Source organism: Amblyomma maculatum, chromosome 8 (assembly GCF_055883805.1).
Source record: "Amblyomma maculatum isolate TAMU_Amacu chromosome 8, ASM5588380v1, whole genome shotgun sequence".
Taxonomy (NCBI): Eukaryota; Metazoa; Arthropoda; class Arachnida; order Ixodida; family Ixodidae; genus Amblyomma; species Amblyomma maculatum.
Window position 1 is genome coordinate 71269392 of NC_139351.1, and position 27944 is coordinate 71297335.

The window sequence follows — 27944 nt, forward strand, 5'->3', positions numbered from 1 at the left end:
TCGCACTACATACATCCCCAGTAGCGATATGAACCAACCAGCCCGTCAGAAAGTATTACTGATCGAATATTCGTAGCTGTATCATGTTCTTCTACCATGGCTGTATCTCCATGGTATCTCCTTGGTATCTCCGCGAGTCTCCTACATGTTTTGGTTTGATTCCATCATTCCGTTGATTCCGCCTCCAGTTTCGATTTCACTCTGCTGGCCACACTGTTCTGTTTGATTTCGGGCCCCCTTTCTGCGAGGAGTCACGGGATCTCTGACAGCGCTTCACCCAGCGGTTCAACGGCGGCTGTCCCGCCGTGAAGAAACCCTTTACATTGGGTAAATACAGCTTTAACCACTCTCCACGCCAAGCTTCCAATCATAGTTTCACGGGATGACTGCGGGTTACGCGGGAACAGCGCCAGGGCTTGTGCTTGAGGCGAAAATGAATGGCGCAGAACGTTGACCTGCGATGCGGCACACCTCCCAGGCGAAACTACCGTTATTTTCGCTCATTGCTGCTTCTAATGAGTACGAAAGACGAGCGTGCAGTTCCGATTTGGGCCGCGTTGATTCCACGCGGAGTCTGAACGCTAAGGGCGCGTTTTAAGCGATTTATGCACTAGTTTAGGGAGTGCGCGCCGGCGCATGTTTGGCACATTCGCTGGTCGCCCGACGTGTGCATACCATTTGCTGAGGCTTTGTCCGTTGCTGTTGTGTTCAGGAGACAGCCCTTGAAGGCGTCGCTGCGTTGGGCACCATGAGTGAGTTCTGGCTCATCTCGGCCCCCGGTGAGAAGACTTGCCAGCAGACGTGGGAGAAACTCTGCAGCGTCACCTCCAAGCAGAACAACTTGTCCACGAATTACAAGTTCCACCTGCCTGATCTTAAGGTAAGAGCCTGCTCCCCTAATGTTTCTATTGGTCTGGTTCGGTCCAAGTGCTAGTGTAAATAGGCGCCTTTAGCTGTTTTGAGCGTACTGTACTGAGGTAGAGCGACTGCGTGGCGACCGTTCTTGGGGTTGTGAACGTGGATGCTCTACCAGTCACCGATAGATTCATCGTTCCACCGGTGTTTGCCTTCCTTTGCACATACAGTCCAGCGAGCTTCTATGTCGCCAAATTCCAAACAAGTCCATTGCAGCCTACTCATTGAAGATACAAACGTTACCACATTCAGCATGCGCTGAGTTTAGGATGCATACTACGATTGGCTGATGACATTGCTTTGCTGAAGAACACAGGGGATAAGCTGCCAAGCATGAGCCAGGATCTAGACAGACAAAGCAGAATGGCGTGGTGTGAAAATTATGCAGAAAACTAAAGTTACGATTGACAGCCTGCAGTTGGAAAGGAACAAAAGTTTACAACACGCAACTAAGCATTGGAAGTAGTAAGTGAATACATTTACTTAGGGTTGGTAGTGACTGCAGATCCAAGCCGTGAGAGTGAACTAACTAGGACAGTATATGGCGTGGAGAGTATTTCCCGTACTCTCAGGCCATGAATGACACTTTCTCAGTATCCTTTAAGAGGGAACCATAAAACAGCTGCTTATTAACAGTACTTGCCTATAGAAAACTTTTCCCGCTTACCACTAGCATCACTTAGTAGGATAGTGGCTATTGCAGCTGAAGGCGAGGAAGGGAGGCTGGATAAGCACCGAAACCGAATGCATGCCGCTGCGTTTATGAGTGCTGGGCTCAATAAAAGTGTTTCCTTCTACTCGTTTCTGCCATGGCTGTTCAAAAAGAGAAATGGCAGAGCTGGATTATTATTTGCTACTTCGTCAGGCTTTACAGAAAAGCCTTGCCTGTCATGCCGTACAAAAAAATTATGAGTGAGTGTGGTGTGAAGTGTGTCCATTTGAACGTCAAGCGAGCTTAAGCTTTGTGCTTGACCGTCACGCTGTTGAGCATGCAGTGTGTGCATTTGTGAGCCATTGCGAGATGACAGGCAAGAAGTAGTGTGGAGATGACAACCGTCTAGATGGCAAACCAGGGCAGCCAGTGGTCGATATCTCGAATATGTAGTATTTTATTAAAAATGCTATGAGGAGATAATGCACCAACCGGCAGTGGTTAATAAGTTTTCCCAATATATACTGTCGCAACTCATTTAACGGCTCCTGAGGAATACTGGAGAGGAACAGTCAGCAAGCCATACTTGAAAACCATTCCTTGGCTCTAGGAATTTCTTGCAGTTTGCTTCGAATAAGAGGCTTATTACTTCTTGAGTACTAAGATTGCTTTTTAACGCAGTAGCATTTAACAGACAACTTCAGGGTTTTTTTGAGCATTTTGAGTTTATAATTACATTCTATTCTATAGAGTCCCCTCTTTCCAGTACAAAAAGCCATTTTTTTAAATACCAAGAGCAAAAACCTTGAAACCGAAACTAGGTTTTCATCAACCTGTGATATCGCAACATACCAAGCTATGATATTGATATGGGATATATGTAACAATATTACATTTCTTTTGGTTGATGCACTAGCAAATTAGTGGCCTTGTGGTAGAGTGTCCATCCCACATTCCAGAGGTGCTGAGTTTGATCCAAAGTGCCACTGTATACCCAGCAGTTTTTATATTGGGTAGAATATTTCCCCAACGTGGTGCTAGGCACTTTTGGTGGGAAATGTCCGAAAAAGGATCTTCGGCAGTCCTCAGCCCTCTCTCAGTGGAAAATCTGTCCTCGTGGTACTGAAATCTGCATCGTGCGCTAAAGTCTATCATGGTTCTTTTTTCCTAAGCACCTGTTCAAACTCCATGATATGATTTGAAGACGTAGACTCCTTTCCCGAGACATCCACCCTGGAAAGCAGAGCACCAGGCTGTGGATGGCATATATCCTTTCGAAGAAGCCAGTGGGTACCTGCCCCAGAGGTTAAGTTCTAACAGATTTGGGAGCTTGGAAAGTATTCAGCCTGACAGCAGAAAAGTGTTGCAAGAGAGTCCATGAGTGGGACTTGAAAGCTGGGCTCCCCTACAGTGAAACAGTTGGAGTGGTTTTACAATGCTTACCTTGAATTTTTGAAGCAGCAACCATGATGAGCTAAATTTTCATAGTTTTTAAAGTATCCGCCCCATTATTTACTGCTCGTGCATTTCTGTTGTTTGTTCGAAGTGGCCATCATTCTCCTTTTTTGCAAATGTTGGCAGCATTTCAGGGAGTGCTTGCTTGGCACAATATAGTAGGGGTTCGTCACATAGTCCTTCTCATTGATTTTAAGAGCAAAGCTCAAACATTATTGCAGGATTTCTTTTTTTGTCCTGGGTACATGCGTGTGCAGGTGCGCAAGCTGAGCGCTAAAAGTGCTCCGAGCTCAAACAGCATTGCAGGATTTTATTTTTTTGTCCTGGGTACATGTGTGTGTGGGTGCTCTGGCTGAGCGTTGAAAATGCTCCGAGCCCATTTGGGCATTGGTCTTCAAGTGCATTCATAATGCTCTGTTTGGCAGGTGGGCACATTGGATCAGCTGGTGGGCCTCTCAGATGACCTGGGCAAGCTCGACATCTACGTTGAAGGGTGAGCTTTTGACCCTCCTATCGCAGGTTACTGATGCTGAACCTTGCACCATCTGGCATTGAGCCAGAATTTTGCAAATGGGGTCTGCCTTTTTTTCTTTTCCTCTGCTGTGGTGGCTCAGTGGCTTTGGCATTTGGCTGTTGAACCTACGTTTGTGAGTTTGGTCTTGGCCATGGTGGCTATGTTCTATCGAAAATGAAACACAATTTTCACGCGCTATGCAATGTCCATGGGGCTAAAAGGACCGGAGGTAGTTTAAATGAATCGGGAGCCTCATGTGGGGCCACCTATTGCAGGTCTGGGGAAATCTGTGATAGTTGCACGACCTAATTGAGAGCTTTTGGTTTAAACATAGTTGAATGATGCAGAATCAGGTGCAGCACTGAGTTGTCACACATTGAATGGCTTTATGTGCAAACGTTTCTAAGGAACAGAATTCTGAGGAAATGTTTGCATTTGTTTCTCGCAAAGAAATATTCTTGTGCATAAGTGATTGGCAAAGCCCATTTCTTTCCCTTATGTCCCAAGTAAAAGCAGGACACTGTCCACCTTTATGTACTGTCCTCACTTATGTATCCCATGTTACATTAGCCTTGTTTTACTTGCCAAACATTACAGAGAGCTGCCGTGTTTTGTTTATAATGCAGAGACTGTGCTGATGTGGTTGCAACGTTTATATGCCCCTGTTGATGTTTTTCTCTCTGACTCTGCATTGTGTCACTGTGGGATTTGCTTGGTTCTTCTCAGCATGGTGTCTGGTGCCCCAATTTTGCTGTGTTGTACAGTTGCAGTCTTTGCATCTAGTGCGAAAATTGGGGTGGTAGTTAAAGGATTGTGCTTTCAGCCTGTAATGATAAAAAACAAAGCAAGAAACAGCCTGACTATGGGAAAAGGCTACACACTCTAACTTTTCCCTATCACAGTAGATCTGGCATTGTAGGGAAAAGGAGAGAGCAAGGAAGGAACAAGATTTCAGCCACACAGCTTCCCCGGCATGCATGGTGAGCCCGAGCTGCTTTTTGCAGGGTGACGAGGAAAGTCGCCAGCTACCTGGGTGATGTGCTCGACGACCAGAGGGACAAACTGGCCGACAACCTCTTGGCCAATGGCAGTGAGTGGCACTCATGCAAATTGAAGCCATGCTTCAATACACTGCTATTCGTACTTACTGTCTCAGTCTAGCATAGGGCAGAACAAGCAGGAAAGCCTTTATGTATATTTTTTTCATGCTAGGAACTAGCAAAGACTAGAAACATTCTCTGTAACTGAAGAAGATTTGGGATTTGATTATCTATATGTTATTCACAAGATTCAAGTGATGTTGTAATAATGGTGACTCTATTGTTGCTATGGTAGACTCAAGTTAGAAAGAATATGTTCATTACATTGCTAGTATCTATGGAATACGCAGGTTTTCATCAATTGAATTAACTATACTATCCAGACAGTTTTTGGGGGTACATTTGTTGATTCGGCATTCATATAATTTGGGCTTTGTTTTTTTCTTGACCCCTTTTAGTTCGGTTAATGAAATTTCGCTGTATGTATTGTGCAAGTTCTTTGAAGACATGGAAGACTAGCTGGTTTTCATTGACATTTTTGCTGCCTCATGCTATATATATTGGCCCGTACGATGACACTGTGTCCGATGTTTTTGCAGTGGAGATGGAAGCATACCTGACGCGCTTCCAGTGGGACATGGCCAAGTACCCCATCAAGCAGTCTCTGAAGAACATCACCGACATCATCAGCAAGGTACAGAGGCCTCGCCCCCCTTTTTTTCTTTTGCATAACCATTTCCCATGGCAAGCACAAGACATTTATCGCAGATCACTGGCAGAGGCCTGTGTCCTGGTGTGGCCGTGACCTGTTGATTGATACAGATTTGAACATAGGTTGTTTCAGTAAACACTTTATATCTACTAGTAGTGCTACATGAGGAAGACTAGATTTTACGTATTCCACTTTCCCCCGATACTTGAAATTATACTGTGACATTGTTTCCTTTGTTCCACATTGTCTGTATGTTCTCATTTTTCTTGGATTAGAGTTAATACTGGATTGGCATTACTATGACATTTATTTCCTTTTTTTTTCCCACTTAACTAGCCTTGAAAGACTACTGAAAAGTTGTAATTCGAGAAATAGTAAACATCATTTATCTTATTTATTTCAGAATTCACATGTACTATTTGCGAATAAAATTAAACTTCAGTTGCACAGAACTGTGCATTCTATTGAAAAATCGAGTACTATAACTTTTTACAGAATTTTGTAAACTGGATTTCTGCACAGGAAGGACCTTCATGAAACCGGGTACAGCTGTCATATCTCTGTTGAATACGGCTAACTCTCGCTAATTCAGCTTTCAGGGGACCAGCAAAAATGTCCAAAGAAATGTCAAAATTATTTGCATCACAGTAATTTTATCTGATCAACACCTGCACAACAGTTGTCTGTATTTGAGATGAAACCGAAGTAAGAATGACGTTTTTTCCTGGTTTCGTCATGCGCTTTGCCTTGCGCTCACTGTAGGGAAGGGCCTCTTCATAAGAGGGGTGGCCCTGCATCACAAAACAGGAAGCTCTTTCTTCACAAAACTGCTCCGCCACATTTTGTAGAGAACGCCTTCTCGTCACTGCGAGTCAACGAGGCTGGGCATCGCAGTGAAGCGCGCAGTGCAGTGAAACTGCGGTGAATTCGAGCATTTTCGGTGTATTTGGTAATTTTCGAATTTTCGAGTATTCCAAATATCAGTTTTTGGAATACGAATCAAGTAACAAGCATATTCGATTCCTATTCAATATTTTGAATATTCTCACACCCCTCATAAAAATGTGCAAAAGTAGTATATGTGCTCGGGCATCCTTTTTCTTTTCCCCTTGGTCTGTTTATTACGTTGGTCAGGAATTTTTGTCGTCTCAGTTGTTGCTCTGCAACATAGTTTTGTCCCATGCCTGTCTCTTTAGGTCCCTGCTGTGGCTGGCACACAGGATATTCTTTTTTTTTTGTATTGTTCTACTTTGTGTAAATTGAGAAATTGAGTGACTAGTTTTGGTTTGTCCAGCTGTGGCACTAGTGGGAAGCTTATGAGCGACCGCCCCTGTTTGCTTCTTGCAGCAAGTGGGCCAAATTGATGCAGATCTCAAGAGCAAGTCAGCCGCCTACAACAACCTCAAGACGCAGCTGCAGTCCATCGAGCGCAAGTCCACGTGAGTGCCCACTGTTGGCTCATAGACACTTGGGGGAGGCAATCGAAACACATCCAGCCAGATTTTAAGCGGAAGCCCTGTTCTCTAAAGGTTCACCCTTGTGCAGCTTTCACAAACATCTTTATTACACGTTTATATAAGGTATTCTTCGCTACTTTATACAAGTATTGGACGGATACAGTCTCTGCTCTTTCCTGTAAGGTGGATCCAGAGGCTACTGCCACGAGCAAAACCTTGTCTTGCTTCTGGTGCAGCTGTGGTCGGTCAACAGATGCATAGAGACTGCTGCACACCAATGTGCTGCTAAGCATGGCAACTGCATAACGTCTGCATAGCAACGCACTGCCAAGACAATGGCAGGTCTCGCATTATGCCGTTGTAGGTGTGAGTCTCATGGCAGACCTGTGCGACACCGCTTTTGCACGATATTGGTATTTTAGACAAAATTCTTTGCATTTTTTTATAATATACTACTTGAGTAACCAGAGTTTTATAATGTACTTGAGTTTATATTGCAAAAGCCTCCTTCGAACAAAGAATGCTGAGGCCACAAAGCAGCGTTTCACCCAGATGCCATCTGCTGTGGGAGCGGCGTATTGAATTGCGAGGGCCTTTCTGGCCTGCCGGTTTGAAATGGAGCCCAATTGTGACCCTTGTCATGCAGGGGCAGCTTGCTGGTGCGCAGCCTTGCGGACCTGGTGCGGAAGGAGCACTTTGTGCTCAACTCCGAGTACCTCATCACGCTGTTGGTCGTGGTGCCCAAGTGAGTGCAAAGCCAACTCAATCCATGTCTGTTTCGCTGTGAGAGCTGGGAGGTTAGGAAACAGCTTTCCACTTTTAAATATTGTTGTTCTGTGCTGCCATATATAGTTCACCCTCTTCTCTCCGGTACATAGCATTTATTACTGTAGAAACACGACACAAAATTCCTTGGCCAGAGTGCTTTGTGCACAGCTTGGGACAACAAGAATGTGCGAGCTATGACTGCATCTTAAGCACTACTTACGTGCTGGCACAGTCACAATCACCAGTCTCATAGTACACACCACAAGCTAGGAGTGGCGACTGCTTGTGGTGTGTGCCTTGTTTGTGCCCACTTATTCATCACGAACAGCCTTCAACTCTCGTAACTCTCGCTTCTGTTGGAGGGCAATAAATCTAGTGTAGTTGTTGCTTCACCTCTTGAGGTCTCAGCACTGCGAGATCTTCAGAGGGTTGTTCAGAAGTTGCATATTGTGGTTGTACTAGACTGTCTTTTCTCTTTTTTGGTGTGTCATTTTCACCCTGATAGTTTCAGCTTATAGTCAGTGCTTCTACCATCAAGTTTCTACCTTCCTCTGTTGTTTCTTTGTTCTGCCTGAATGTCGGCGTGTGCTGAATCGACCAGTTTTCATTCCCGAGGTATTTCTGCATGGTGTGAGTGCTATTTTGAGCTGTCCATTCACCTGATATAGCTGCTGATACGGTGACTGTTTTATGCCTGTGGTGTGTCCAGGATGAATTACAAGGACTGGCACTCCAAGTACGAAAAGCTCTCTGACATGGTGGTGCCGTCGTCTTCCCAGTGAGTGACTCCCCTCTCACATGTGCTGTGCCCGTTTCGAGGAAGATCACACGTCTGTCTTCAAAAGGATATAGGCACCCTGCATTGAATGCAGGGAGTGCACATGTGTCTAGTTATATAGGTGCTCTGGCACAAGAGTGGTTGGACAGAAACTGTCACATACACTACTCGTAATCTGTGTAGCTCCACCTGAGGTGTTTATGTACTTTGCACAAGGTGGCAGGGGCCATCAAATTTAAAGCCAGGAAAAATACACAGCCACATTTTCCATGCTGGCTGTTATGCATCCCCACGGAAGTCTCCACTGTCAAGGGAGTTATTTGGCATGTTGCGTGTGAAGTTGAAGTTATTTGTAATGTCCACTTCTACCATGCCTTTTGGGAAAGCAGCTCGTTCTTTCCACCGAGTGAAATAGAGGTCAAATTATCTTGAAAGGTGCTGTCTCGGGCTTGTGTAACACAGGTATTTGATGGGTTTGCCATTTTTTATGTCGGAATTGTACAGTGTTCTCTCACGTTAATATCTTTCGCTTTTTGTTGAATTTTTTTTAGAGTGCTTCATGTTCAATCAATCATTCATCACAGACTAATGTGAAAAATAAATGTCAACATGCAAGAATAGGTTTGTCTTGTTTCAAAATTCAGTAGTTTCCGAAACTGTTGCATCTAATGCAGTCGAGTGGAATAGTGTTCTTTGGAACTACTCTAGAAGCTTTATGAGGTGCACAAGAAAATTAAGGGGACACTTATCCTTATTATAGGTTACGACGCGACATAGCGTCTTGTGCTCTTCTGAGATGCTTCTGCACAGAGAAATTGATGAAGACATGTTGTTTATGTTGCAAAAGCTGTCTTTGAGCCGCGAACGCTGGAGCCACAAAGCAGTTCTCTGCCCAGGTGCCATCTCCTCTGGCAGTGATGTATGAGATCACAAGGGAGCCTCTGTGGTGCCCATATAGCAGTGCCACTGTACCACATCAGGCAGAGCGATGCCAGCATGCACTGTGTTATGCGTTTAATTTGAACTTTTTTAATTAGACACATACTCATTAGCATACACCTACCAGATACCACTTTACATGAAAGGCCACCCATCATGCATACGAACTTGCTTGTATCATGGCCGTACAAGGGTTTCTTTGAGGCCTAGTCAGAAGAATGCTTGGCTGGAGGCATGGGGGTAGCAAGTTCAAATCCTCGCTGAAATTAAGGAATTTTTCTATATGGAAGACTAAACTTTTCATGAAGTTAAGTCAAACTTTAAGCGCTATATTCAGCTAGTTTTATTCCAGATATTCATGTTTGATGTCAGTTTTTAGACACAATGCCGGTGTTTCGTAGGTTTTTACCACAAGCATGGCATAGGCTTCTTTGCGTAAGCTTGGTATGGGTTTTTTGATCAAGCGTTGACACTATTGACACTAGTTGTTGTGCTGACCAAAAGGGCAGCTTTGACATACACGAGACAAAGGCACTTGTGGTGGCTCCTTTCTACAAGAGGGTGTAGTCAGTGCCAGTCATGCCACTCCTGATGTAATGCTGGGAACCGGTCTTTGATAAGTTGAAAAACTAAAACTGCCGTGTAAAATAGGCTTGCAGATAGGATCACAATGCCTTGTTTGGGAATTAAATGTTGTTTTCATCGCACACATTGCATCATTCCATTACAAAATGAAAGTAAGAAGTTGTATTCTAGTGTATGTGCCTCTTTAAACAGGCCTGTGTTTCTTCTTGTGGACAAACTTGGAGCTTGCTGTGTTCAGTTGTTTTTTTACCCTCCAGCCAGAAACGATCCTTGTAGAATTAGAGATATACTGCTTTAGCTTCCAAGACAGTTTTTGTTAGGTGAGTCTGCCTTGTCATTGTGGTTCACACATTTCAGAGCTTGCTTCTTCGTTGAAAAAGGTTGCTCTGTATTTACCGCTTTAATTTTGTTTTTGCTGGCAGAGCGGTGGTTCACTGGATCGCATAACAAAGTTCAGTGCGTGCTAACTTGTGTGCAGGCTTGTCTACGAGGACAGCGACCACGGCCTGTTCACAGTCACCCTTTTCCAAAAGGTGGTGGATGAGTTCAAACTCCACTGCCGAGAGAACAAGTGAGTCCTTCACTTTGGTCGAGATCTCAGTCAATCGTTTTACTCTTTCGATGACCTGTGACATTTGGCTCTGTGGCAAATGCAAAGCAAGCTGGAAGCCATTGCATTTCCACAAGTTGGCAGATGCTCAAATGCCTAGGGAAGTCTGCCTTGACTGGGGCAATGTTGAGCTGCTAAGCTTTTGTAATGGTGGTCTCACAGTGTTCAGCAGCTACGCCAAGGTGGTGCATCGGGTTGTTTCCACACTGGAAGGGATTGTGGGCAACGCCAGCTTCCTGGTGTTCTGTGTCTTTTGCTGCGTTGGTGCCGATTCATGATGCGTTGTCTGCTTTAGCTCTTTACAACCGGGAGGTCAGATGGCGCCACTCGTTGGTCCCATTTGAGGCCTTTGAATCTACCAAAAGTAATGGCTTCCTTTTAACTTTCTGGCTTTTCCCCTCTCCTCATAGCACACCACTGGAGGGCAGCACCGCCTATCGGCCTAGCGCATGTTAGCGCACTCTTTTTCTGCAGGCACTATTCCCGGATATAGAAAGCGGTTGTGTGTGTGTGTGTGTGTGCGTGTGCGTGTGTGTGTGTGTGTGTGTGCATGCGTATGTGCGCATGCGTGCATGCGTGTGTGCAGCACAGTTTTGGTAGAAAGTGCTTTAACAATGTTGGCAGCATTGATGGTGTTGTGCCCTGCCGGCACAACACTGATGATGCTCCTGTTTTACCGTGTTGTGCTTATAGTTGCAACTGAGGGGCTAAGGGAAAAGCTTTTCATTTTTCTCTCTGGCGGAACAAAAAACAGCATGGCTTGCCGAGAAATTTGGCTGCACAGTATGGTCGGGTCAAACCTCGATAATGCACTTCATCACATTTGTTGTGGCCATTCTTAGTATTCAGGAGTATCTTTTGTAAGATTTGGTGAGAAGTGTAACCAACTGCAGTCTTTCCTCGCAGTAAGCGATGTTCAGCATGGTTGTGTTTATATGCTCACTCCCATTCTACGAAATTTGCGCTTTGCATTGTCTCAGCTGTGTTGTCCATGTTGCAGGCTCTGCAGCTATAGCTTTGATGTTGTGTGCATTGTGTACTGTATTAATTTGGTTGTAGTTGGATTCTTTCATGGGCTCGACTCTAATGTTGCGCTACATGTTGGTCATGCCCTGCCACTCACGCTGCTTGCTGTGCAGGTCTGCTTTTGCTGTCTCGAGTATTGCATATCATACTCGCTTCTAGCTGGACTCGTTTGCAGGCTTGACTTGAATTTTGCACTTGACCTGTGCCCCGCTTTTCAAGCTAGTTGTTATGCAAGTCTAGTTTTCACGTTTGATGTTTTGCCTGGTGCATCCATTTGTTTGTTGCTGGACTCGTTCACAAGCTGGACTTGAATGTTGCATTTCACTTTCTCCGCTGTTCATGCAGCTCATTGTATGGGTCTAGCTTGGGCCATGTGCAATATTACTTCATGTATTTATTTTGTTGCGTTTGGGCTCCTTTACTCACGATATCGAGAGTAAAGGGTTGGTCTTCATTTGCCCTTCATTCATTCTGCTTGTAGTACATGTCTAGTTTGATGTTTCACACATTGTTGAATGCATTTGTTCAGGCAGAGATATTGCCAGAGTCAGCTGTCACTGTGTCTTAGTGACAGCATTGGCATCTATCTCATGATACGTCATAGCTGTGTGCATGTTATTTGTGAATACAAACAGTGAACTTCGTTGAACACAGTCTGCATATTAGGTTCAAGGCCATCGTCACTGCTGCTGGAAACGCACGCATTGTTGGCTGGTTGGAACATTTCTAGCTGAACTGTCAGGGTAAAAGCTATTATAGTAACACAAGGACATGCCCAGCAACTGGCACAATTTTCAGTGTTCGACGTAGTTATAACTTTAATGGCTATGCATACTACACAAACAGTGAACTTCGTTGAACACAGTCTGCATATTAGGTTCAAGGCCATCGTCACTGCTGCTGGAAACGCACGCATTGTTGGCTGGTTGGAACATTTTTAGCTGAACTGTCAGGGTAAAAGCTATTATAGTAACACAAGGACATGCCCAGCAACTGGCACAATTTTCAGTGTTCGACGTAGTTATAACTTTAATGGCTATGCATACTACACGCTCTTGTTTTAACAGTTGTGCATGCTTTTTAAGGTGTCTGCAAAACGTTGCATCATACATTTTTTCTTCCATGCCTTGTATCCTCTTTAAGATTGTGCCATTCCAGATCCTAACTTTATAGTTATTGTAATCAAGCAATACAGTTCATGCTAAATCAAAATTGTTTTCATCGCAGCTGTCTAATAGTCAGCATATTTGCCATTTTGCACACAAACATAAATGACTGATGTCAGTTAGATCCTTTCAACATTAGCCTTTGGCATACCTCAGCCATTGTCACTTCTAAACTCTCGGCCAATTTTTCGGCGCAAAAAACGAAATCTAATTCAGATGAGCAAATTGCCTTTGATAGAACAACACAGTACGGAGGCCTTACACCACTAACGTTTCGTGTAAAACCCAGACCACACATTTAACAAAACTAAAAGCTAATATGCACATCCATAGAGTGTCTTTCCACTTCCCCTTGGCAGGAATAAAATTAAAATGAGATTGTACAAAAAGGTGTGTCTCGTGCATGCCAGTTCACCCTGTACACTGCAGTCGAAGCGGTGCAAAAGCTTCGATAAGTCAGTGCAGTGTGATGGGTCGAGGCAGTTATTGGAGTAAATTATTTTTGAATGCACCCTGCTATGGTCTCATTTCAGGGACAGGGAAGGCCGAAAACGCAACAAACCTAAGGGCAAACATTGGGAGTACCTGCTAACTAGTCCCGGCTTAGCTATCACAATCGTCAGAACCAAATAGCAGCTGAGGAAAGGACCGCCAGAATAGGAGGAAGAGATGTTATTGTCTTTAGTTCATTGAGGGCACTTTAGTTCCACTAGCAAGCATGAAGGAGTAGAGAAGTGACGAGGGAGTGAAGGGTGGGTGGTTGTGGTATGGTTAGCTGTGAGCACAGAAGGTGCTTGGTTTGTCTGACCACAAAAATAGCATAGCGGACACATTGGCAAATGGCTGTGTTGGTACTGCTGTGTTTTACTCTGACATGCGAGTTTGTTTTGGTCTGACAATCATCAGTTGACACCCGATCTATTGGAGAGCCCTGCTATAGCTAGGTGGAGCAGGGGATCTGATTATGCACTTCCTGTGTGCAGGTTTGTGGTGCGTGACTTCGTGTACGACGAGAACGCGCTGCTGGCTGGCAAGAACGAGATTGCCAAGTTGGAGAGCGACAAGAAGAAGCAATATGCAAGTTGCCTTCTTTTTAAATTTGACCCCTTCCCCCGTCATCTCGGCCGTGACTATAATTAGGGCCTCTAATCTTCTGCAGTTCCATTAAAAATTGTAGAGGTTTGCGGATTTGAGCTTTGCTCATGCGCTTTTCTTTTATTAGCACCCACATTCTCATTCTCGTGTTTAATATTATTGTTGCCAGCATCACTGTCAAACGTTAGTGCTAGTGACTTGGTAACTTGAGCTGAAAATAGTTCACCAGTTTTGAGTGAGCCATAATGTTGTGCTATTGAAAAACATGCTAGCTGCTCTGCTGTCTGCATTAGGAGACTTTTAGGAGACCTTACATAGAGAGGAAGCCCATCACATGCCTTTGATAGCCTCACAGCTTGGTGTCTTAACCCTTTAAAAGAAACGAGTACTGAATTCAGCAATTGGTTCCATAATAGGTGGTTTATGTGAGGTGCCTGAGGTGGTGTTTGCGTGTGGTTCCTTGTCCACCTGTGCAGGGGCTGTTGGTGCGCTGGCTGAAGGTGAACTTCAGTGAAGCCTTCACAGCCTGGGTACACGTCAAGGCCCTGAGGCTCTTTGTTGAGTCCGTGCTGAGGTGAGTTCCATGCCACGTTGTTGCCACATGTGTGCGGGAATCGAGCCGCCATCATGGCCTGTGCAGGAGCATGAAAGTAATGGCACAAAAAAGCGTGATTTTGCCCATGAGGCAACAAATGTAATGCGGTCTAGTCTGTGAGCCTTTTATTGAGCAAGAGGTTGACATAAGCTCTTTTTTTCCCCAACATACTAATAACCACCTTGAATAACTCCACCAAATATAATGGCTTCATGTAGCTGTCTCAAATCATTTCGTGTCAAACTAAGCAGTAACTTCCAGGACATATAGACATGGTGATGTCTGCTTTACTGTGTTCATTGCCTTTGAATTGTGCATACTAGCATGCATTCATTTCATTTTGTTTTGCTGCTGTATCATTTATGTTTTCCTTGATCTCCCCTTTAGGCCTCTGTTGTACTTGTTTTATTTAAGCCACTTGTAGCCCCTCCTTATGTAATTCCCTCATGCTTATAAGGGTGAAATAAATGGTGGGAGATTGAAAGGAGTCATATGGCAGTGTGCAAATTTAGTGCAGCCGTTTCGCAGTAGCTTGCAGAGGAATGCTGGAGAGGGGGGCTCAGAAAACACTGCCAATGAATTTCGCGTGGATAGCATTTGAGCTGCAGTGCAAGAAGTAGGAAGCAGTCTGTGAGTGTCAGTGAGTACAGTGGTAGCTTCCAAAAAAAGAAAAGAAAAAGTAACATTCCGCTCAAGGTATACACATATCCTTGCCACCGAACTTCATATCTCCTGGAACATGGGGACACACATTCTGGGATTGCAGTGAAAGAGCAGGTCCGAGTGTTTAGAAACTGTTTGTAGCCCTGCACACTGATGCTCTTTGCCTTTTTGCTTCGCACCTTTTTTGCACTGGTCCACAATGCAGTCAAGCCAGCAGTAGGCTTTGTTAAGATTAAACTAGCATCATCTTGTGCAGTGACAAGCCTGCTGTGTTGTACAGGTGGCTGCCTTGAAGAGCGATGAAGAATGAATTGAAGCCTCAGGCAAATGGGTGTCTTAAACGTGAGGCCAAGGTGCATGGGTGTAATTAGAAGGTGCATGCAGCTGATGGGTGCTGCTGCTGCGGCAAAAGTATGGAGTTCCAAGTTGCATGTGCAGGCCTGCGTTAGATCAGAGCTGGTGTAATTTGGTGCTGAAGCTTTGGAGGGTAATCAGCTCCACCTAGGGCTGCTGTTTGCGTCCAATTTTCGACCTGTCTCTATGATAGGTTTAAGAAATCCACTTGAGAAAGAAAACAGGAAAGCTTGTCAAAAACGTATTGCAAAGCTAGAAAATCTGGAACAGCGTGGTTAGTTTGGCTGCCAGCAGTGCCTGCCTCTTGTTACTCAAACGTTTGTTTGCATGTGACGATGCTCAGTAGAAAGCACCGCGCCTTTCTGTGGACTTTTGTGCTGACCGAAGTGTGCTTTGGAAGATGCTGAGTAACCATTGCAGCACTTTCGATTGAGTGCTCTTACGAGAGTCCCCTCTTGTGTTGTGGCAGGTACGGTCTGCCAGTGAACTTCCAGGGCATGCTGCTGCAGCCTCAGAAGAAGACAGCCAAGCGGCTGCGTGAGGTGTTGAACCAGCTGTACAGCCACCTGGACACCAGCATAGCCCAGGGCCCCGTTGATGTGAGTGGCTGCCTTTTGCTCCAAGTAGTATTTGGACGGAGCATGTCGGCACGACAGTATGCCACATCTGCAGCGCAGTACACTAAAGTGTTTATTGTAGGAGTGTATCAGTATTCAATATTTCAAATAGTATTCACCATTAAATTCACACAGTATTTTTCACTATCTGAACTATTCGCGAATAGATGGGTGAACCTTCTGAGCGTTTTTGAAATTACGACTTTCTAGTTGATCTAAGCAGGCAGCGAAACAGACATATCCAACCAGCAGTACGTTCACCCGACTTAGCTTGCTATGTATTTCTTCATAGAAGCGACTGCTAGCATATGACAAAAATGGCAGGAAATAGGTGGTAAGAAGTTTGAGGTTGCTTTCCTCGCAATGATTTTGTGAGCTAATTCTGCTCTGGCTCCCACAGAAACCCACGCAATACCAACCCGGCTGTGTCATATATCGCACTTTTAGCAGCATTCCCGCACAGCGCCTCGTTATGGTGGAGTCAAGCCATATTCGGCAGCTTCCAATGTGTTGTGCCCACTCTTGTTTGCCGCACACACTTAAAAAGGAAGCATGAATTGTGTTGCAGCTGTTGGTACGGTTGTGTGGCCGATGACGCTAGCATGAATAATTAACGGTGCTTAAAGCAAAGCTATACTGTGCTGCGTAGATGTAGTTGTGTGGCCTGGGTCTCTGTTGTCCACTTGACTTGTCACCTGTAGATTGAGGCGTGCATTCACGAGAATCACAGAGGCTTGGGAGTTCTAGAGAACCGTGTTACTCTTACATGAAATGCAAAGCGAAAGACAAAGTGTGCAGCTTTTTTATGCAGTGTTTGGCTGCTTTGTTTTTTCCCGGACTCCTGTGGTGAAAAATATAACACTAGCACTTTGCACTGTTATTGCACAGAGCAAGTGCTATATAATCAGTTGCACAGAAACCTGGTGAATCTTCCTATCTATTTCATCGGTGTGCTACAAGGGGAGCATCGTACTGCTGAAACATGCTTCACACTTATTCTGGCTGTGACTGCTCACGTATGTGCACTCAAAAAAAGTGCAAATGACAGCGATGACCCTTCTCTGCACCTCTCTTTCTTCTATATTGCATATGACTGTGGAAAAACTCTTTGCTGCCTGCACTACATAGAAAACCGCATTCTACAGTTTTTGGTTGACCTAATTATATGCAGCAGCAGTTCGTGGTGTGCTAATACAGTAATACCTCGATAATTCGAACTCGGTTAATTCGAAATCCCGGATAATTCGAAGGTTTTCTGCGGTCCCGTATTTTCCAATGTAAATTTGGCCGGATAATTCGAACAGGCGGCCTGCGCCAGCCCGGTTAATTCGAAAATTTGGACTGCTATGCGGCAATGCCTGATCCATGTTTCGCCGCAAACCCGGCGAAACGACGGCCCTACGGAGCCGCGAGGCAAAGCCACATAGTAATGGTGATGATTTATAGGCGAAGCGCCCCAGCCGGAGCACTCCTGCACAAAAATCGGTCCACAGTGCGCCTCGCGCACCGCCGAAACACGCGCCTGCAGAGGAGAAGACGTGCTTCACTGCAACACGGCGGGCATACCGGTTTTTATCACGTGACCTCGCCCCCACTCCATCCCTTGGTGTGCTTCGCCCACTCTTCCCCCGTGCCTCCGACGCTGCAAGTACGCCACCACCACCGCCGCGCCGGTCTCGCCTGCGCCATTTCTTTGTGTTGTGCGCTGTGGTTAGGGGTCGGCTACTGTGCCGTTTTTTTGGGCGGGACTGTGCAGAAGTGCTAGCTTTGTGACCGTAGCAGTGCAGAAATGCCACAAGACTTTAACGCTGCAGCAGAAGTTCTGCTTGATCCAGGAAGCAGGCAAGAGCGCTTGTTCGAAGACCGAGTTGGCCAAAAGGCATGGCGTGCCCCTCTCGACGTTGTCCACAATATTGAGCAACAAGTCAAAAATACTAGAGGCTTACGGCAAGACCTATTCTTCGAAGTGGTCACGAGTGCGGGCTCCCACGTATCAAGATGTGGAAGCTGCTCTGCTTCGCTGGCTGCAGAAAGCAAACGCTGCCCACCTTCCCGTCAATAGAGCGCTACTGCGGGAGAAGGCCAACGACCTAGCTCTACAACTTGGGCACGAGGAATTTAAGTGCAGCAATGGATGGTTTTGCCGTTTTAAAGAACGCAATAATTTAACCTTTCTCACCGTCTGTGGTGAGAGCGGCAGCACTAACGAGAGCGTTGTCGAGGATTGGAGAAACCACACATTGGCGCCGCTGCTTAGCGAGTACGGTGCAGACGACGTTTACAACCTTGACGAGGCTGCACTTTTTTATAAGATGCTGCCAACAAAGACATTCGCAGTGAAGAACACCGCCATCAAGGGTAGGAAACAGGCCAAGGACAGGATTACTGTGCTGTTCGGCGCAAACATGTGTGCAAACTACTACTCTTGACGAAGAAGGAGCAGAGTATTGCGACCGCATCAATGCGCTCTGCGCAGAGGATGAGTCCAACGCAGTCGGCTTCGCCGAGTATATCAACATTGAGAGCGAAGAGCAGACTGGCTACTCTGACTTGGAGAGTGAGATCACTGCTGGTACGAACATGCGCGATGACAGCGACGATAGCGACGACGACACCGACGAGCCTCCCCGAGCACCTACTCTTGGTGAAGTTATCGGGTCGCTGAACGTTATCCGCAGTTTTGTTGAGTGCCGCGGTGGGAGTTCAGAGATGTTTCGTCTATTTGACCAACTCGAGAGCATGACCTTAGGAGCCGCAAACTACCGGACGCGGCAAACCAGCATCTGATTACTTTCAGTAGTAATTCAAAATATGCCAAATAAAGGTAACACGTTCCTGCAACGAATTTTTTTGCCTAAGTCTTATTTCTTGGTGTGTTCGGTTAATTCGAAGATTTCTCGCGGTCCCGATGACTTCGAATTAACGAGGTTGTACTGTAATTGTATAAGTTACCATTTATCTATGGGATGCCACCAAAGGTACCATAGAAGAGTAGAAGTGTCAAGTTGCACCACATTATTTCAAGCTTAATTGCGACCAGGGTGAGGTGCTTACAGCTCCCAGAGTTGTTTGACTTCTACTTCACTTTGCATAAAAGCTGACCCTAACAGTTTTTTTTTCCTGGATATATATTTTTTTCGCTATGTACGAAAGATGACCATAATTGTAGACTTTTTTCTAAATATTTTTTCCACAATTCATTATGTATAACTTGCTTTATGGACAATTTGAGTAATGAACAAAAATGTGTGTATAATAATGAGGCACGACTGTACATGGCTGTCACCACTGCCACCCGTTTCATTTCCTTCCTGCATTCCTGGACCTCTATACAGTACAACATTGTTAATATGTTCCCCGTTCATGTGCTCAATCTCGCGGGCAGTAGAAATCTCCCATAGGGTTAGTTTTTCTCGTTAATGTGTTCCTGGTCAGCCACTTCAGTGGCTTCTCTGCAATGCACTTCTGTAAGGGGGTAAAGCATCTGCAGACAACGAAGAAGCGACCTCATTTGCAGTCAGTGGGACCGAATGTGCGGCAAATTTTCTCCCCACTAAGTACAATGCAAGTGTGAACTGAATTCTGCCAGAACTAAGAAACGGAGCTATTCATACCTTGTGGCAAGGAATTCTAATCAACGTTTTTATGAAGTTTTTGTACCTTATTAAACAGTTAGTTTTCAAAATCTGGCAGTTGGGATCATACACCTCCCTCCCGCAGGCAGTTCAAAAAAGAAACGTATAGAGAATGTTTTACTGCATTCCTGCTGTAGCTATTTTTCCACACCTTGTGTACTACATTGTAACTGTGCACTGGGCTAGTTGATTTCTGGTGGAGCTGTAAGCACATTGTGTCAAATCTTGGCAGCCAGCTGAGTGAGAGTTGTAGCTTGTGTGGCTTTTTTTGGTGCATAGTTGCTAGACCAATGCAGAGGACAAACAAAACAGTGGTAATGTTGGCCAATGTTGTAGCGTTTGATGTGACCATCTGGTGTGCAGGACATTCCTGGCCTGAACCTCGGGCAGCAGGAGTACTACCCGTACGTCTACTTCAAGATCAGCATCGACATGGCCGACACGCACGTCCGGGTCTGAGTGGGGTGGGGCACCACACCTGCTGTTTTGATCATGTGCACGTCTCCACGGGGGCCGTACATTCCAGATGTTTTATTGTCTAGCAGTGTACAGATTAGCATTGTCGTCGTCACTTTGGTGTCACGCAATAACAAATATATATATATATATAAATGTATAAACAATAAACGAGGGCTGCACGCCCTCTGCAAGGTACTGCTGGTGCCTCACTTCATGACAGCTCTGGCAACCTCGTCCTGCAAAGGACAAAGTGGAAACACTGTCAGCAAAGGCTGGGTTCCAAAGTTAGTGTGACATGCAGCACTAGAGTGGGATACAACTTAACAACAGTAACCATAAGACAATTCCTTCGTGACAGACTAGTCCGCTGTTGAGGCTTTTTACTAGTTACCTAAATAAAAAACTAACCATCAGACCAAATTAAAAGCTTAAGGACTTCTTGCTTGTTTTGTATAGTAAAATGTTTAAAAACTGATCCAGTTTACTGTTCAGTGAAGTAATACACATGCCATGGACCACTGCCCATAGTCAGCAACTGCTGTTTTCTTTAAATGTGTATCCTACTAAAAAAAGAATGCTCCATATCAAGCTGTGAAAACCTTGCACGCCACAGGATCGTTTTTTTGGTGTCTTTTTGAATGTGATAAGAACCACCACTACTACTGGCATGCAGCCATGACACTTTTGGCGAAATTGTCAACTGAAGGAGAAATAAGGCTGTAAATTGGGTGCATAGTAGAGCTTTTTCGATGTCCACTTGCGCTAGAACATGCTGCAATGACAGAGCACTTCGGTAGGTTTTCAGCTTTACAGTGACACAGCAGGTAACATGCACCCACAATATAAGCATGCTGAATTGAGCTTTATCAGAAATTGAGGACGCTGGCCTTCTCCTCCTTTTGCTGAAGATGGCAGTTAGCATAGCCTGGGAGACAATGACTGCTGTGGCTTAGTTATAACCTTTGGTTGTGTTGGGCACAGAGCTAAAAACTTGAATTGTGTGATGTTCAAGTAGACTGGATCCTTACTTAATGCACCCAATTGTGTGATGTTCAAGTAAACTGGATTCTTACTTAATGCACTCAGTGTGGATGGACCACAGTGTCGGTTTGCCCAAGCTCGACATTAAAGTTAACGACCTCATGTACACTTGATGGTGTGAGTGCCTTTTGTTCCAACACATCTGGTGCGCAATGAAAGTCCTGTAAAGTAATGCATTTAAAACAATACCAGTGTTCTACCACTGATGTACCAGGTGTAAAGGCCTCTGCAGCGTAGGTTAAAACGGTCTCCCACATTCTCTCATTCACTAGCTGCCCAGGCAGAGGGCACTTACACAAACGTGCCGTGCTTGCTTCATGTGACAGGTGGGCTTGGTCCTTTGTGTGTGTACTGTATGTACTTGTGTAACGAATCCACCTTTTTAAAGAAAAATTGATACCAGTTTGGTGGGACGGTTCAGCGCATACAGGAAAACCGGTGACTTTTTTTTCTGCGGGAGTTGACAGTGGTCCCCTGTCCACTTATCTACCCATCAATCATCAACAAAAGCCTGCACTCAGCCTCACAGTTATGACGCCAGTTTCTCGCACCATTAGTTTCAAAAGGTGTTTGTTGCCATCGCATGTTTGAATGATTTTGTTGCAATGGAGAGCGCCTGCCCTAATTGCAGCGTGATAAAGCGAGTGCACTGAAAACCAGCCTTGTGCAACCGAACGGGCTGAACAAGCCACCGCTAGCACTTCTGTCAAGAGCATGCAGCGCCATTTTACTCTGCCAAGTTAACCCTGCTAGTCACCCTCAAACACTGCAGGATGTTATCGCTGTGCAGCATCTTGCCGAACTGCCAAGGTCTGCGCTACGGAATGCGACAAAACCGAGGGACACGCCAATGGCTAATTCTTTTTTTTTTTTTTTTACTTCAGTGGCAAAAGTGGGGCGTGGGTTCTTTATGAAAATAAATACAGTAGCTTTATTGGGTGTGTCTATGACTAGTGTTTTCTGGAGCTCTTTATGCGTGTCCTTGCATGCACTTCTTGCTTCACTTTGTCGGCCTATCCAAGTTTTCCTCTATGTTAATTATTTCACGGTACGGTTGGCCAAGCCAGAAGTTACATGTGCAGCGCGTCATTTGGAACAGGTTTCTTTTCTCCTCAATAATGAGCATTAACCCTTTAAAATTTTCGCAATGCCACTGTCTTGCCCATGCCAGGTGCAGAGGAGACTGCTTTCAGACTTGTCAAGCTGTTTTCCCAGACGTCGAGTGGTTAAACTATCAGTGGAGAGTTGTCCACCCAGCAATGTCAACGTTAGCAGCTACTGTTTCTGCGTGCCTAGTGCATGCGCAAGCCTACCATTCACACAACATTGTTGCCAGAGGCTTTGCATGCGCGCACACTGCACAGGCAAAAAGTGCGAGCGGATGCAGGCCCGCACCTGGACATCCTTAAGGTGGGAGCTCCAGTCGATGCTGGCTATCTTGGGCAGCGCGGCACGCAGGATTTGCACAGCCGTGCAGCTGTTCTTGCGCATGGTGTCCATCACCTGCTCCACGTTCACCTGCAGTGTCCCATATTTACAAAAAAATATTAAAAAAAAAAATCACAATACCAGAACAGAGTCAACGAAATATACTAAACAAACCAGTGCACCATATTGTGGCCCAGGTTAGTCGACAAGGAATGCATTACAGAACATTATGTGCACTCTCATGCATTAAACGTGTGAAATGATAGGCCTATAGTACTTACTACGAGAAAGTCTACAGAACAAAAGAAGGGGGGGGGGGGGGGGGTGACAACCCTGTACCTCTAATCGTATGCCACTGTAAAAAAAAATATCTCACTGAGGGGTGAGACAGATAACTTGTCTTTCCTTAAAGCCAACAAATTTTCATTCGGGAAGGTATACACTATGCCAGTCTCTAAATGCTAAACCACAAAGTAAAACCATGCCAAACTGCACCAATCGGTGCTTTCACGTGTCTGAGTGAATTAGACTCCAGCTAATTTCTGACTCCTGCCTTGCCCAATTCTGTGGTACCCTCTCCCAGATAATCCACCAGCACTAACCCATTTCTGCCTCAAAGCATGAATACCACCACATTGCAAGTGATCTTTGCGTTCAGAATTTCTTTTGGTAGACTGGTCTTTGCTTTTTATTTACAAATACTGCAAGCCATTTCGACCTATGCAGGAATAGCACAATACACAAAAACTAGCTGTCAGCTTGATGCATGAGACACACTGCCCCCAAACAACACGAAAACAAAAACAAAAAAACTGAGAAAACCACGGTGAATGATTCACAATCTGAATACAAACTAGAAAAAAATTACACTAGATAATCTTCGAGCTGCTTTGCAAAATTATTCAATTCATTTATTTTTACCGGCAAGGAATTCCAATCTGCAATGGTTCTTGGGAGGAAAAACTGTAAATGCTTCCGTGCGCACAAAAATTGGGACTAAAGGGTTATTGTGGTTATGTCTGATGTCTGATTCTTCACAATGCAGGCTGCTTTATGCAATTACGTGAATCTGTAGTTTCCTTACCTGTAAAAAATTGTTGCAAGAAAATTAACCTGTTAACTCTTCTACGAGTCACTAATAGAGGGATACTGTGTTGCTTCATTTGCTGAACACAAAGCGAATAGTTTTTCTCTGTACCCACTCTTTTTTTTTTTTGTCTTTTTTGTTATGAGGGTCCCAAATTACCGCCGCATATTCGAGCTTTGTCCTAATAAATGCATTATAGGCAAGCAACCTTGTTTCAATCGGAGCCGGCTTCTCTAGACTTCGGCTGCTTTTTGGTGTGAGCAAAGAAGAAAAACTTTGTCCATCCTCTGTCTAAAAGTGCTACAGGTTGGCCTGAGAAGCCGCAACGAATTCATGCTTCTGGTCACCATTGAGGCATTTGGGGGCCAGCTTTGCTGAAACCTTCTCTAGCACGTCAGTCTGTAATCTAACTCGCATGCTCTCGTGAAATATGTTCGGGCTATGCTACGTAGTTAACTAAATTCCAGCTTTTAAAAGCCCTGCGTTCACACTTATCCAAGAGGTCACATTAGTAGGCCTCCTAGAATGTTTTATTTTTCTTTACCTTTGATGCTGAACCAGCCTGTGCCTGTCTAGAATGCATGGTGATGGAACAGCGGAAGTGAAGAGACACAAGGATCGAAGCAATGAGACACACGCGAGTGCCGTTTCCATCCTTGTGTCTCTTCCCTTGGGCTGTTCCGTCACCATGCAGAACCAACTAGACTGCCAAATCGCTCTAATGTTAGGCACCTGGCTACCCGCCCACTGGAGCATATGAAGTGACACTGTCCGCTACAGCTGTTAACAAGGTATCACAAACATCCTTTACAGGCTTTCTTTGTGCCGAGAAAAACACCCAGGCTCTGCGTTTAAAGATGCAGAATGGGGCCTTTAACGCTATCACAGTACAATCTAGGATAGCAAAATAGAATTTGGTCCAGTATGTTATGAAATGATTATTAGTAGGACAACATTTTGATATAATTAAACGCCTCGGCTTAACCTATCAGCACCCCCTTGTCCAACAATGGGGAAACAAGATCTACTGAGTAGAAATGAAAAACGAGCATAACGTGGCAAAACCACTAGTCGCATACCTAGCTCTACCTTCAAGGTGATAATGTGGACTATCATTTGCCACGTGCAAGTTACTCAAAAAAACAAACAAAAAAAACCATGTCTCAGGAACAAACATCAAAGAGACTGTGGAAGAGGCTATGCAATTTAGTCAACGTTCACTCGTGCATAAGTGATTTGATCTGTCTTTTTAGTTGAACCATGATATCCTATTCCTGACATAGCGGCTCATTACTGTATTTAAGGCGATACAATATGACATCTAAAAGGCAAATAAAGGTCATTGCCCCCCTTTTTGACGGTTTATTGGCCCCTGCTTTGAGAGATGCTTCGATATCGTTTATGTTTAGTACTCTTGTGTCACATGCAAGTGACGGTTAGTGCAAAAAATCTTAAAACCATTCTCTCAGAAAAAAGAAAGAAAGGAAGAAAGAATAATGCTTCTATGTGGATGGGCAGCTCCAAGAACAGTTTGATAGTTGGCTGCTATAGTATGTGCTGTCAATGTCCTCCTCAGCATAAGAGTCGTTTCAAACTGTTTTCATCAAACAGCCAAAGAATGCTCGTGAAAAGAAAAGTGGGCAGGGCTGCACTCACATGCGGAATGTCGAGCCGCCAGCAATCGTAGTCCGTCACCAAGGCAATGGCAGCATACATAAGGCCAGCCTCCTTGGCAAGGATCACCTGCGTGATGACACACATTGGGTTTGCATTTGACATGGCAATGAAAGACCACTCGAATCACCACTGCACTACAGCAGTAGTACATGGATGTAGAATGCAATGAAATTTGACAAGCGGTCAGCTGTTTGTCACATTAGACGAGAGAGTGCAAGTAGATGGCACCTGCATCTAGTCATCCAAATTCTCAGGCAGTGTCCAAGAGTTTTTTTGCAGGAGCCGTACAGCAGCAGACTTTGCCAATTTAAAATATCTGTTGAAGTGGCTTTTCTCACAGAATGGTCCAAACTTGTGGCTGTTCACCAGCAGCAGATGTCTGAGGGTTGTGTTCAATGATCCAATTTTTTTTTTTTACCAACATGCTTTACCAGTCCAGCTTGTGTTCTCATGTTATTTATGCATTTGCTATCTGTAATGTAACACTGTAGCAGCATCTGTCCGGAGTATGGTTGGGTGGCACATGGTTGCTCCTGATGTCACAGTCACGTCAGACAGGGTCACACGACCACAAGATGGTCACGTCGTGTGTTACACCAATAAGTCATTCCCCCAATGAGCCACTAATAGCTTTGCTGCAATTTCCAGGCACAACTCAAGTCAAGCATTTAATATCCGTGAGCAAATTGGATGAAATACAATTCTCAAGGGTTGTCCTTTTCATACTTTGTTATCCCCGCCTGTTGCAGCACATAGCCATATGCTCTGAGCACAGCAGTTTCTCTTTCCAAATTCTGGGCTGACAAGCTGGGGAATACATACCCATAAGTGTAGCCCCCAATTGAATGTAGATAGCAGAATGGGAATAAGGCCCTACAAAAGCCTAACCATGTCTGTGATTCAATGACTGTTCTTGCAATTTAAAAAATTGGCTGGCGGTTTAACTTTGGTTAACCCTGGAGGGAAGCGAAAGCTTCATGTACATGGCTATGCTCAATGCCAAGCTTGGATTAAACACACTGTGCGTTTCTCCAAACATAAAGCCCTTTCTTCATTGGTCTTTTTGGCATGCTGCCTTTTCAAGACCTCATTCCGACGTGCCTTCTTCGCGCTCCGACATGCTACTGTAGCAGGGTATTCGTCCTCCTCCATCTTGTGCAGTATTGTAATCAGGCAAGAGCCCGGGGGCTCCTATTCATACAGTATTGCCCCTCTAGAGTCCTCTACCGCTGCATCACACTGACGTCGCCTCATGTGACCTTGACAGTGGTCACAGACCACCTGGTGGCCTAAGTGACTATGCCCCAGCCACATGGCAACCACCAGGTCATGTGACCTTGTGGCCTGCGTGACTACGCCCCAAAGTCACATGGCGACCACCAGGCTTCACACAAAAGTTTGATCTCTAAATCTTTCTCAAGGAGAAAACTGTGCTCATGTGACCTTGACAGTGGTCATGGACCATTTGGTGGCCTACGTGGCTATGCCCCAAAGTCACATGGCAAACACCAGGTCACATCGTCTTGACCTTCACAGTGGTCACGGGCCACTTGGTGGCCTACGTGACTATGCCCCAAAGCACATGGTGACCACTAGGCTTAACACAGAAGTTTTACCTCTAAATTCCCCTCAAGATGAAAACAATGCTCATGTGACCTTGACAGTGATCACGAGCCACTTGATGGGCTACGTCACATGGCGACCACCAGGTCACATGACCTTGACCCTGACAATGGTCATGGGCCACTTGGTGGTCTATGTGAAGTCACACGGCGACCACCAGGCTTAACAGAGAAGTTTGACCTCTAAATCTCCCTCAAGGTGAAAACCGTACATACCCAATGGCTCGAACTACCTGCATAGTGAAGTTTATACAGTCCTCTCAACAATCCTAAATGTGTAAGTGCCAATAAGACAAGGCCCAGCACAAGAAGTGCGAATATGGGCACCGTGCTCTTTGGCAAAGTTATCCTGCATAGAAATTGCTGCAAATGAAAAACTGCAAGCGTCCACGCAGACTCGGGTAGCCATTATTAAGACGAAAGCCTTAATTGCCTAAGTTTGCAAAAACGTGTCCCCAAAACGTGGAAGCTAAGCATGGAAGCAAAATGCAATATGTGTATGTATGTGTATGTACTAATAACAAGTGGTATAAAAATGTCATGTCAAGCCTATTTCATGTCACGTGTCAGTCAGATTGGAGATCCAATATGGAGCCCATGATTTGTGTAAGTCAAAGTTATGACCGTGTCTAGTCAACACATTCACAAGTGCTGAATCATGACACTCAAAAGCGATAATTCATGACACTCTAGAGCACTAGAGTCTAGAGTGTAAAGAGTAGTCAACACACATGCTTTCGCATTTCTCCAATGCAGATCTCTGCAGTGTTCTCGATGTTATTTTTTCCCTGGTAGTGCAAACATTCCCAGTTTCCAAGTATGGGAGTTTCCAAGTAGTTAGGGAGCTAGATAGCATCCAAGAATTATCCCTGACATTCTTCTTGTTTAGGATGAGAAGGAAGGAGGCAGCTCACAATTTTAAGGCTGGTGATTCGAATGAGCCCAATGAGCCGACGATAGTTTCAGCGACGGACTTAAGGGTACAGTAACGAATGAATAATGAGTGAAAGAGAACATGCACAAAGCAGTACACAATGTAATGCCACCACACAGA

The 27944-nt window shown here is 45.0% G+C and overlaps 2 protein-coding genes across 2 annotated transcripts in view; one reads left to right on the forward strand and one right to left on the reverse strand.

Moving 5' to 3' along the window:
- The first annotated feature begins 175 nt into the window (after positions 1 to 175).
- Positions 176 to 20231, forward strand: LOC146181457 (V-type proton ATPase subunit C-like). Its single transcript, XM_084576510.1, has 13 exons — positions 176 to 327; positions 713 to 880; positions 3448 to 3515; positions 4541 to 4626; positions 5176 to 5270; positions 6636 to 6727; positions 7392 to 7490; positions 8223 to 8291; positions 10294 to 10386; positions 13601 to 13694; positions 14189 to 14286; positions 15794 to 15923; positions 19940 to 20231. Exons 2-13 carry the CDS (start codon positions 749 to 751, stop codon positions 20033 to 20035), a joined length of 1152 nt encoding a protein of 383 aa, XP_084432636.1. The 5' UTR covers positions 176 to 327; positions 713 to 748; the 3' UTR covers positions 20036 to 20231.
- The window catches only part of LOC146181458 (S-methyl-5'-thioadenosine phosphorylase-like), a 14229-nt gene continuing 6373 nt past the window's right edge, over positions 20089 to 27944 (reverse strand). Inside the window, exons 7-9 of the mRNA XM_084576511.1 lie at positions 25248 to 25334; positions 22472 to 22594; positions 20089 to 20271 (exon numbers count right to left, since the gene is read on the reverse strand). Of these exons, the coding sequence (XP_084432637.1) occupies positions 20242 to 20271; positions 22472 to 22594; positions 25248 to 25334 (240 nt within the window). The 3' untranslated portion in view covers positions 20089 to 20241. The remainder of the gene's footprint in view (positions 20272 to 22471; positions 22595 to 25247; positions 25335 to 27944) is intronic.